This window comes from Cebidichthys violaceus, unplaced genomic scaffold, assembly GCF_023349555.1.
Source record: "Cebidichthys violaceus isolate CVI_PGR_0920_01 unplaced genomic scaffold, fCebVio1.0.p SCAF_79, whole genome shotgun sequence".
NCBI classification, from domain to species: domain Eukaryota; kingdom Metazoa; phylum Chordata; class Actinopteri; order Perciformes; family Stichaeidae; genus Cebidichthys; species Cebidichthys violaceus.
Genome location: NW_027176963.1, coordinates 647,040 through 659,092, shown reverse-complemented (window position 1 = coordinate 659,092; position 12,053 = coordinate 647,040). Strand labels below are relative to the sequence as shown.

Here is a 12,053-nt window from a genome sequence, read left to right as displayed (position 1 = left end):
TAATATATATATATAAATAATATATATATATATATATATATATATGTAGCATAGCCATGTAAATGTGAAGCAATCCAATAAGATAATTATTATAAAATGTAAATGTAAACGTTTTTATTTAAAAATGTCATGGTTGTAGGCCTATAGTTTGTTTGCATTTATACATATGATTACTAATTTCATAATGTAGCAGGAAATGTAATGTAATCATACTATTCTAATCACTCTTTAATTGGAACCTACCTTTATTTATATTTTGGTTATTTATATCATTTTCAGTACTACCATATATGAAAGACATATATAACGTATATTAAATATATGGAAGTCACATTTCACTGTTTCATTCATTAACTGGAAAATGGGGGAATGTTCAAGAATGAATACCTTAAATTATAGATTCCCTTCTCTCCACATTCTTGTGGTTTTATATCAATAACAGTAATGTGTTTTAACATCAATCAATTCCATTTCAATTAAGAGGAATATGATTATAAATCTTATCAAATGCAGCTCTTTTGTCTGATTTAATCCACTATCCTTGACATGAAAGTTTGGTTAATTCAAAAGAGGCTAAAAAAAACCTTTCATTTCAAAGATCATACTGTCAACAGTGCATATATGCAAATAACTGTTTTTTTCATAGGTTTATATTTCATTCCATGTTTTTCCAAAAAGGTGAAATGTTGCAAAATGTTGAGTACAGGAATATACTGCATGAAAAGGCTTTTTTATTACAAGAGAAATAGAAAAGATAAAAGCATAGTTGGCATCATACAGGCTTATCACAGCACAAAAGCACCACAGACACACACACACACACAGAAAAACAATGTGAAAACTAGAGAGCGAAAGAATATGAGATAATATAATCAGTCTCGTACGACCATAAAGAAAACACCAGCAGCACTGAGAACAGAGTCAGCAGCTCCACAATCACAGAGCGTCTATAAACAATGTACAGAGGGTCCATGAAGGCTTCATGGAGAGTTTACAAAACTCTATACAAAGTCAGGTGGGCGTTGTATGTCTGAATGAGAGAGATATTAAAATCAAGACAAGACAGACAGACGTCAAATCCTCAAATACTTCATCTCAGCGTCACCAAACTTGCCTGTAGAGCAAGTCAAAATACCGCCTATGAGAGGCTCAAGGCTCAATCATTTGGTGTTTCTCAGAGGCTCAAGTAAACACTTAGAGTACAAATACTAAATGGTACTCTTAAATTTGAGAATGTATCTGACAAATTTCATTCCAAATTAAGATTCCCAGTCCATTGTGACAATACATTTGCTCTGACATTAAATTATCACTCCCTAATGACTAAACAAACTAAGGGGTAAACAATGACAACAACAAAGATTTGTGTTACTTCCAGGGTTTCTTTGAATTTTAATTGGGGGGTTTTTTGTCACTAGATATTTTTTTGGGGACTCTACAGTTCAATGATGCATTCATATGCCGTTTGGTGAGTTGTAACTGCAAAAACTTTTAGTAATATTGAGGAATGAACATTATGAAGTTTTTAAAAATGAAAGTAGATTTGAGACGACCTGTTCAGGGGCAGTTAGGCAGCAAAGGAGACTGCTCCTTTGTTAAAATGTGCAGATTTGCTCTATAATTCTTAGGTAAGAATAAGTGATCCAGTACTAAAAAAAAAGAAGATCTTTAATATTGTAAGATAGGGTCATTTTTGCCTTCCACATTTTTTTTTAGAGCTACCGCACTCACTTGAATGAAAATGCATCTAATTAGTGTTCATCACAGTGAATTTTGATGCAAATCTAAAAGCAAATTTTGTGGATTTTTAAAGCAAATTTAGAGGGTTGGTCAGCTTTGGTGAACGTATGATTTCTAGTTCTTTATTTAAAACGAATCCTGCTGCGGTAATAACCTTAGTGTTTATATGACAATTTCTATCTGCATTAAAGCTTTGTCCTGTTTGGTGGCTTCATAAATCTTACCCATGTGCAGCTTGCAGAAAACATTTCTGCCCTACGTGGGCATTTTTGTTGCTGCAGACAGTGCCCGAACAACCGGAGCAGCTTTAGTGGACCTTGAATGTGGCTTCACAGGCGTTTCAGCCCAAATGATCCAAATCCTGAGAGACAAACAGCAGCGAAAATATGTTGAACAGGAGCAGAGGTTTTGAAAAGTTCTTTTACACCTATGAATACTATAGACGCCATGACCTTTTGGTCCCTCGGCCACACTGATCATACGATACAAGCTCGTCCAATACACAGTGTGCAACCACATACAGCTTAACACTAAGAGTACATACATGTTTCAAATATACTTTTTATGTGTTCAAGGTACATGCGTGCACGTGTAAACATAGACTCAGCCGATTACAGGCTTTGGATTCATGGGAATCTGATAGTATAGGGTACATACAAACACACAGGCATACACACACACCACACACGCACCTGAGATGCCTTAATATTGGGCCAGATTGTTCAACAATACTATAGCTTCAGTTTCCTTTCAAGTGTGAGAAGTATATGGTAGTAGTGTGCTATCAGGTACGGCAGTAAGTCAGTCTTCTGGCAGTGCTAAATTCGACAGTGGTTTCCCCTTCTTAGGTTCAACCATGTAGCGTTTACAAACTATCAAATGGTCCCATTCATTAAGTTGAGTATGGTGAAGATAATCAGCTGACAGTTAAAGTACATTAGAAGAAAATAAAGATGAAGTCAACATATACTGTACGTCATTAATAAATAGATTCTGTATAAATCGTACTGATGACATCTTCACTTACTAAACCTATAATCAACAACAGTAAACTATTAGAAGTCAGTAATTATGCTTGATAATCTACTGTGTAGAGCCTGGTAAATGTGGAAGCACACAAGTAAAGTCCATGAAGATCTGTATGTTCAACATAAAATAAACCCCCAACATTCTACAATCATGCTTGATTTGGAAATCACAGTAAATCACTGATTGAAGCAACTGCTGTTAAACCATATATTGTACTACAGTGTAGATAGCACAACTAGTAACAAAAACAGCAATACTACTATCTAGTAGTAAATTACTGATGTTGCAACCTCCTAAATATACTCAAGCCAAAACCTTCTGTTAATGATGGTAATAGTACTTTAAATAATGTCCTGAAACTAATTATGATAGTCGAGTCAGCTAATTGTAAACATTGTCCTCCTCTTGACAATAAGACAATGTCTCAATTCAGCTTCTGAACACTGAATATGGATGTGCACCACATAGAGAGAACTCTCCATAAATAGTAATTCAACCCCTGATCTTTGGAATGAAACCAAAGTTCCTGCGAAAATTAACTCAAGATTGAACTAAACCGGGCTGTTAAAAACAAAAACAAAAAGATGTGTCCTGATTCACAGGCTGCCTCATTTGAAGTCCAGAGTTTTCACAACAGGCTGAAACAACTGGAAAACTATTTCCAGTCTCCACCACAGTGTCCGACAATCCAATGGTGTCCTACAATGGTGCGTTCAGATGTCCTCATCAACTCACAAATGATATAAATAGTAAAGATAAATCAATTCATATGGATACATTTACCAATACTGTGGTCCATTGTTTGGAGTTATCTTAGGGTGAACCATCACAACAGGTACTTTACAGTATATCGTTATACCTGCCCAAGTTTGACTACTAGTTCTTTATCCATGCTAGCAGCATAGACTACAACAATTGGATGGATTGCCATGCAATTGCCCAGAGGATGAATCCTAAACCCTTGACCCAAAATGTTGTAGGCCTGCAGACATTCATGGTCACCAGAAGATGCATCTTAATGACTTTTGTAATCCCAAAGTCTCTGGCACCACCATGAGGTGGCTTTAAATGAACTGGTTCCGTTGGATGGAATTCCATAAAAGTAGTTTCAGTATAGACATTAATTTCTCCCTCATGATGAATTGTAACTTTGAAGATCCCCTGCAAAACAGACTACAATCCCATCCGCCTCCGCTGTATTTCGTGTTTTGTGCTAATTAAGAAACATCATACCTTCTTAGCACGCTAACATTAGCATTAGCTCAAAGGACCCTTCTGCCTAAGTACAGCCTCGAGCATTATTATGAATCCCACTACTTTTCTGCGCCTGGCCAGCTCTAGGACTGGCCAGGCGTCCTTTGCCTCAACCAGCTACGCAGGTCGGGGTCTTGCCGAGAAGAGCGGTGCGATTCATAATTATGCCAGCCTCACAGAGCAGCTAGCATGGCTGTAGACTCTTAAGAGTTGTTGCAACTTTGCTGATGAACATGTTTTTGTTCATGTTGTTTACGGACGTTTACGTTTAGTTTTTGTCACTGTGATGCTTCACTATTTATTTCGGGGGAGGAGGTTCAGCCAACTCGCTTTCCAAAGGAAGCCGCCTATGAATTTGGACACAGCTCGGATCATCCCCTTGAAGTTGCTCAAACACTGGAGTTACTTCCTGTGAGGTCAGCCCTGATGTCATCTGGATGTCTGGACCTGATTGGGTGGCTGGGCATAAAGGTACTTCCAGATGGCGTAGTAGTGTATGGCCGCTCCCATTGCTACAAACAGGTGCCAAATGGCATGAGCGAACGGGACGATGCCATCACTTTTAAAAAAGACCATCCCCAGACAGTAGCAGGCTCCGCCCACCAGAAGCTCACACAATCCCGACTGCTCCGGCTGTAAAGAAGCAGACATCTCATTACGTTTAACTTTTAAACACATTACAATGAGGAAATGAATAAGGACACTCAAAGACTGCAGGTGAGACTAAATGCTCACCATTGAGAGGATGACCAGGGCAGGAAAAACTCCCATCACCGTATAGCAGATCAACTCCGTGATCTTATACCTGACACAAAGAGGAACAATTCAGCATGAAAAATGTGTCTCAACTCAATGTCCCACTTACTGGCTTTTTCTGAGTGTTCAACTGTGTCTCACAAGACCTAAACATAGAAGTTCTGTCAAGTGATAACAAGAGGTCTCTGTACAAGAATGGTGTTTGGTATTAAATGTGGATGGCCTTGATTCTTCACTACGTATCCACTGACTCAATCACCTTTGACCTCCTCCCAGTCGACTCTATGTTCAGGTTTTCTCCTGGTGTCCAGACAGCTGATGTCTGTTTGTCTTTCTGTCCGTGGACGACTCTGGCTAGAGGTCTTTTTACACGTACGTTGTATCTGTACGTATGCTCACCTTAGTAAACGGATTGGGTGTCGGCCAAACCAATCAATATTAAATACAGTTTTCTAACTGTTAAATTAAATTAACGTATCTAAAGCTACCGCTGATATGTGCTTCACAATAAATGCATTTTAATGCGAAGGCACTGATATGCCTTTAATGTGAGACCGGAAGTGTCGACAATGACGTAACAAAAATGTACTCAATATTTTGTAGTTGTCAAAAAGTTTTAAAGCTTTGTATTATTACATGTTTAACAAAACTTTCTCAGGTAGAGTAGCTAAGAAAACGTTAACTAAAAAGACTACTTCTGAATAATGTTCACAGAGAATTTAAAGATTTCAGATTTTGGGGAAAAAACGATGACTCCATTCATGATGAAATCACGGGATGCAGTTGTAAGCTTATATAAAACTAATAAGTGGACCTTTGAGTTGAGATTGATGTGTCACTCGGGAGAAACATTCATTAGACTAATAAATAGAGAGACAGTGCAACATTAATAAAAGTAAACAAATGAACATATGAACTGACCTCTCATGGAAGAAGAAGACGTAGGTGGTTCCAAAAGAGGCCATGACCCAAACCAGCCAGCGCATGTGACACCCCCAGGGGCCCAGCTCCCGCAGGTTCAGCCTGTTGAGGCATGGAACAGGAACACATAACTACAAACACGGTATATAAAACAGACACATACACATATACATGAAGCAGGCTAGTTTGTTTACCAAGGGGCGTAGGAGGCAGCAATGAAGAAATAGATCACCATCCTGTCACACATGTGGAAACAGTGCTCCACAGACCTGAAGAGAGAGACCAAACAGCCTCATGACAACTGAGTGACACTGTTTATACATGTAGCATCAGTGTGTTTTAATTCTCAAAAACAAATCTGGAGTGCGGGGATATGCATATCTGTTCTGGTGTGTCTCTGGAGTGAAAGGGGCCATGCAGGAAGCTTTTCAGTGTCCTCTTACATCTTTTAACCATAAATATCAGCAGCAGTGTTACAATCCAGTCCAAGTATTGTGTGAGTGTGTTTTTTTTGTACCGCAGATGGCTCTTCTTCCAGGCCACAGTGTGGAAGAGGGTGGAGATGATGAAGAGCGAGCTGAGCCCCGCCCCGTACACCCAGGCCGACAGCCGCTCCCATTGGTCCTCCGACTGGAAGTGCAACACGGAGCTGCCCAGCAGGCTGGGGATTATCCATAACTAGATGAATTAATCACACAAATGAAACATGAGATACAGACGGACGAACAGATAAACATGCAGGATAAAGGTGAAATCTTGAGCATAGGTGGAGTTTAAAAAAAGAACCTGGCATTGTCTCTCATTTGTCTGTTATGTCATAGTGCTGGATTTTTCTCCTGTGTTGTTAATGATCACCTTCCGTGGTCTGTGTGTGTGTGTGTGTGTGTATGTGTATGTGTGTGTGTGTCTGTGCATTCACCGCATGCGTGGCACAGTTGGCAGCATGCTCATATTCTGTGGGCTGGTATCTCTTGTTAGGAGGAACACGGTTGTTCATAAACCTGGAATCATTAGAAAATCACCAGGTTTAAGTTGGTACATCTCCATGAAATGTTTAATATCTGAACTGAAATCTAAAGTTGAACACATAAGCAAGTATACCAGCAGGGAAACAAGCAAACTGGAAAGCAACAAAATCACATAATGAGGATGTTCATGTTGTCATTCTCTTTAAAACAAAAACAAAACAAATAGATACACTTCATAACATCTTCCAATATTTGTATCCATTTCATAAAAATCTCACCCCATCCCGTCCCTCTCGCTTAGCAACACGAGATCGTGCTTCAACTTGTTGCCATGACTGCAGTTGCCTGGCAACAGTGGGTAACCACGGACCGACTGAACCGACGGAGGGTTTGTCCCGACGATCTCGTTCATAAACAATTCACATGTACAGATATTCCTGCATATTCACACACAACACACACACACACACACACACACACACACACACACACACACACACACACACACACACACACACACACACACAGTATGTATATATACTCAAATCTATCCCTTTGAAGAGACGTCCAAACAAACATAGAACAGCTCAGGAGGTAGCAACCCCGTCAGTGATGTCACTGTTGTCATGGAAACCACCTAGCAGGGATTGTCTTTTTTTTTCTTCTTCCCACACCAGAAAACTCCTCGTTTCTTTCATCTTTCTTCGCTCATCTCTCCCATCTTCCTCTCCTGCTCCCCGACCATGTCTCCTCTCTGCTTCCCGACAATTAAATTAACATGCAGGAAGGCAAATGGACAAAGACGTCCATGCAGACACACACACACACACACACACACACACACACACACACACACACACACATTCACTCACAAACCACAACCCCTCCCTACTTTTATGCTGCATCTTGCAGAGCCAGATTTCATAAGAGACCTAGATATAGCAATGTCTCCATCTCTTTCTAACACACACACACACACACACACACACACACACACACACACACACACATTGTTCTAAGATTGGTGGGACTCAAAATAAGAAACAGGGAGCCATCAAAGGGAATACCACTCAAATTAAAAATTAATATATATATTTTGAATTTTTGAGCATAGGACAATGAGTTCTTTCTTTCGAACCTTAAGATGTTTCAGCCAAAGATAAAAGATCAAAACACCTAACAGCATCATCCAGACTTGTACATATATTACAAACATTACACATGTATGTGCCATCTTCTCAGGGACAAAAGATAACATTCTGCCTAAACAATTTCAAACGTTTCAGTCCAAGTGGAGGGATATCACCCTTAGATCTGTCCACTTTGTATTTCTGTGTTGTGCAACAGTGTGAAACGGTAGAACATGATGTTCTCCTCCTACGCGTCACCTGTTTTAAACCTTTTTAAATCGCTGATCAGGAGGTAAAACTGAAGGAGGATGTAAACATATATAAAGACAACGGTTAAGACATGTCTTAACAAACATGCCTCATGTTTCTTTCTGCATTTTGCCTCTGTTCCTTATGCAGCTGGTTTTAGAGTGACACTTTCAGAGTTATTAATACTAACTGACCCAGCCCAGAAAAAAAACACTGTCCTGTCCTAAATAAAAGGCTTCCTCACTTTGCATCCAAGACTGGCCTCTCAAGACTCTCTCTTTGGTGTGTTTATGTCTGTGTGTGTGTGTGTGTGTGTGTGTGTGTGTGTGTGTGTGTGTGTGTGTGTGTGTGTGTGTGTTTGTCTGTGCCAGGCCCAGCAGGCTTGGCCGGGTCATTAATGACTTTATCAAGCTGGCTGATAATTACCAGGCCAGAGGCCAGGCAGAGAGACACACTAAGTGGACAGAGAGGAGCAGAGCTGCGGAAACATCATGATAACTCTTCTCATACGACAGCAGGACGGACAGACGGACAGACGGAACGCTCTCATTGTCCTATTGAACCGTGAAGACCGAAACCTCCGTCCACTTAACGGTGAACATGAATTAATCTTACAGCCTGTTTTATGGCCCAGCTAGTCCGGCTCTTTGTGTGTGTGTGTCAGTGTATCAAGTATATATGTTAGTAAAAAATAAGGAAAACGGTGAGAAAAAAAAAAGAACTTTCCAGTAGAGCTGAAACAATTAGTTAAATAATTGATTAGTCCACGCATAGAAAATTAGTCAGCAACCATTTTAATAATAAATTGATCGCTTAAAATGTCTGGTTCAAGCTTCTCAAATGGAAGGATTTGCTGCTTTTATAATTGCTGCATATCATAATAAATGAAATATGTTTGGGTTCACCTTGTGCTGTGGGACGTTGTGAAAGTAATTTTTCATGATCTGATGTTTTAAAGGCTACAATTAATTTATTAAACAAAAAAGAGTGGAAATATCCATTAGTTGTAATTGTGTATTCTAGTGGACTTCATTGTGTGTTTTGGAGTAAAAATTATATAAAATAGATTATTTTCATTATTGATTAATCTGTGAGTAATGTTTTTCATTAATTGTTTAGTATTCAAAATGTCAAAATAATTTGTGCACCAATCACAAGTTTTCAAATGGTATATTAGTGGGACCAAGACATTCCATTTTAAACTAAACAAAACAGAAAAGCAGCAAATATTTACATTTAAAAAGCTTGATCAACACGGAATATTGATAATGTTTCCTTGATTAAACAACTGTAACAATTAATCAACTTTGAAAATATTTTTTTGTCATTTTTTTGTCCATTGACAAATCCATTAATTGTTTGAGGTCTAGTATAAAAGTGTGAACGAGGGAGAAATTCCCCGACAAAGAATTTTCATATTTTTTTAGCAAATAAATAAACATAATTACGATTATATAACTTCTTTAAGAATAATAGTTATGGCATCTGTGTACTCATGCAGGACGAATCATAATAAAGATATTTTGCCTATAGTCTCCAATACAACACAACAAATCATTGAACACTTTTTCATCGTATATCATTTTAAAGGACTTATCAATGTGGTTCGCTCTAGAGTTAAAACTATTTTGATAAGCTGTTAATCGTTTCACTCATTTTTCAAGACAAAATACCACAAACATGCTGATTTTTTTAAATTTACATCAGTGTAAACTGAAGATCTTTAGGCTTTGGACTGTTGGTCGGAAAAAAATAAGACATTTGAAGATGTCACCTTAGGCTCTGGGAATGTGTGATGGACATGTACTATTTTCTGATATCTTACACACCAAACAATCGATTAATCGAGGAAGCAATCAGCACAATAACTGGTTGTGGATGTAATGGTCAGTTGCAGCCCTGGTCTGCTCTGTTTGACCTCTTCCTATTGTGAAACACATCCATGACAACCTGGACCCAGACTCTGTTTTCTTTCAAGTTCAAATATAAGAGAGGATGTGCGTTTGTGTGGCCTTTTGTGTGTTGCAAGAAAGGCTGTGCAGACAGAAAGGAAAAAAAAATACAGAGGAGACAGCGACATGATGATGAGGAGGAGGAGGAGGAGGAGGAGGAGGAGGAGGAAGAGGAAGAGGGACTTGGCAGGTGTGTGTGTGTGTGTGTGTGTGTGTGTGTGTGTGTGTGTGTGTGTGTGTGTGTGTGTGTGTGTGTGTGTGTGTGTATAATAATGATGCTTGTCAGGCAAATAAACCCTGAGCTGCACAATCATCACATCATCAGTTACAAGATATGTTGAAATGTAAACGTTGACTTTAAACAGCTCCATCCCAAACCCTTCATCCTCTGCATCCTCATCCTCCATCAGGTACCAATATGATTCATTTTTCTAATCATACTTTCTATTATCAGCGGGACATACAAATGATTTCACCTACCTTATAAGATTCATTTACAGTGGAAATAAGCAACAGTTGACAGCAGACAGACAGTATTGGCTAAAGCCCGAATCCCCTCTTGAGTGTTGAGCGAATAACGCGCCGATCACTTCTGATCCGGTCGTAACGGGCAGGTCTAATGTAACGTAACGAGCATCGTCGTTTCACCGGGGAGGACGTCGTCCTGAATCCTCATCTCAAGCGGCACCGGGAGACGGATGCATCCCGACCCAGCTGCCTCCAGAGGCTCCAGTCCGGAAGTGTGGGCGTCGGGGATGGTCTCTCCGAGGGGACGGCCGCTTTCCCTGCACAGCGGTGATGTTGGTGATGTTGGTGGTCTCTCTCTTCCCCCCCTCTCTTCTCGCTCTACCTCTCTCTCTCTCTCTCTCTCTCTCCCTCCCTCTCTTTCGGTCTCTGCTGGAGCTCCAGCCGCCGGTTCACCTCATCACGACTCGGTGAGGTGGGTTGTTTTCCATCACTGACGGCTGCCACATCATTTTTCTCAGGGACCGATTCGTGGCGGAGGAGATTTACCGATTTGTTGTTGTACGTGCAGTTCCCGGTTCTACCTTCAGGTGGCGATGAAGGCACGGAGTTGGAGGCCGGTTGATATAATATGATAAAGATTGTTTTGTGTTTTATTATTGTTCTCAGCTATAGAGACACACTACTTGGAGGGGCACGCGGGTCAATTCATTAATCCTAGTTAGTGAAACAGTTTATATATTATTGATCAAGAGGGAAAAAACTAACCCCCGATGATGTCATAGTGATGTCATCAGGGTTATCGATTGGGCTAAACAAACTGGAGAAGGGCTTGGCTTTTGGTTTACGTTAGAAATGCTGTATTTCACTGTATTTTACTCAAAATATATCCTCCTAATTTTGTTATCACCAATTTACAGATGTTGATATTTCTGTTAGGCCCACCCTTTGTTCCTTTTGTTTATTTATTTTATTTCTCACTTATTTTTAATTTTGGAAAGCTCTAGAGTCTCATATTTTTGAAGCTACTAATTCTGTATAGGGAGAGCGGGGTCGGTTGGGACAGTGTCTTATTAGGAAGTTAGAAAGCAACTGTGCCTATGTTCAAACTCAGCCACACCTTCTTTACTTTGAACCTGACTATTACATTGACATTGTATTCACAGTTTTGAAATATAAAGCGTGTATGTACATTTTTATCTTATTATAGGACGGACTACATTCTCCTCACTACCAGGATAAAATTCTGGTGGAGAAATGTTAACTCTCTTTACTATCTGTTGTCTTTTTAATTTTGTCAAATTGAAAAGAGTCAACAAAATATTAAAACCATCCATGTGTAATTTTTTGTGTCAATACAGAATAAAAACTCAACAAAAACAATGTCAACTCTCATGTACTGAGCTTTTGACCACATCACATGGTCTTCATAAGGAGCATTTGATCTGTTCAAACTTCACATGATTCTGAGCATCTCTGCAACAAATAAGTAAGTGGACCTTGAGTTGGTTTCTCAACTGCTGTTTCTAAGAAGAATGAGCTTCCTCATGTTGTTAAAACCTCCAGATTCCCCAAAATAATAAGCTATG

The 12,053-nt window shown here is 39.4% G+C and overlaps 1 protein-coding gene across 2 annotated transcripts; it reads right to left on the bottom strand.

Moving 5' to 3' along the window:
* Window positions 1-711: 711 nt before the first annotated feature.
* Window positions 712-11,028, bottom strand: LOC137892343 (monocyte to macrophage differentiation factor 2-like). 2 transcript variants are annotated; one of them, XM_068737399.1, is made up of 7 exons: window positions 10,480-11,028; window positions 6,620-6,701; window positions 6,218-6,378; window positions 5,895-5,969; window positions 5,701-5,802; window positions 4,759-4,828; window positions 712-4,656 (listed from the first exon to the last, which is right to left on the bottom strand). In XM_068737399.1, exons 1-7 carry the CDS (start codon window positions 10,491-10,493, stop codon window positions 4,453-4,455), a joined length of 708 nt encoding a protein of 235 aa, XP_068593500.1. In that variant the 5' UTR covers window positions 10,494-11,028; the 3' UTR covers window positions 712-4,452. The 2 variants fall into 2 exon arrangements, with proteins under 2 accessions (XP_068593500.1, XP_068593501.1); XM_068737400.1 differs by lacking the exon at window positions 5,895-5,969.
* Window positions 11,029-12,053: the final 1,025 nt, after the last annotated feature.

What these genes read in the sequence shown, in the direction of transcription:
- LOC137892343 (XM_068737399.1), bottom strand. An exon ending in GCTGCCTCCTACGCCCCTTG is followed by an intron (nt 5,803 to 5,894) that starts GTAAACAAACTA and finishes ATGCCTCAACAG; the next exon opens with GCTGAACCTGCGGGAGCTGG. An exon ending in CCCTGGTCATCCTCTCAATG is followed by an intron (nt 4,657 to 4,758) that starts GTGAGCATTTAG and finishes GCTTCTTTACAG; the next exon opens with CCGGAGCAGTCGGGATTGTG.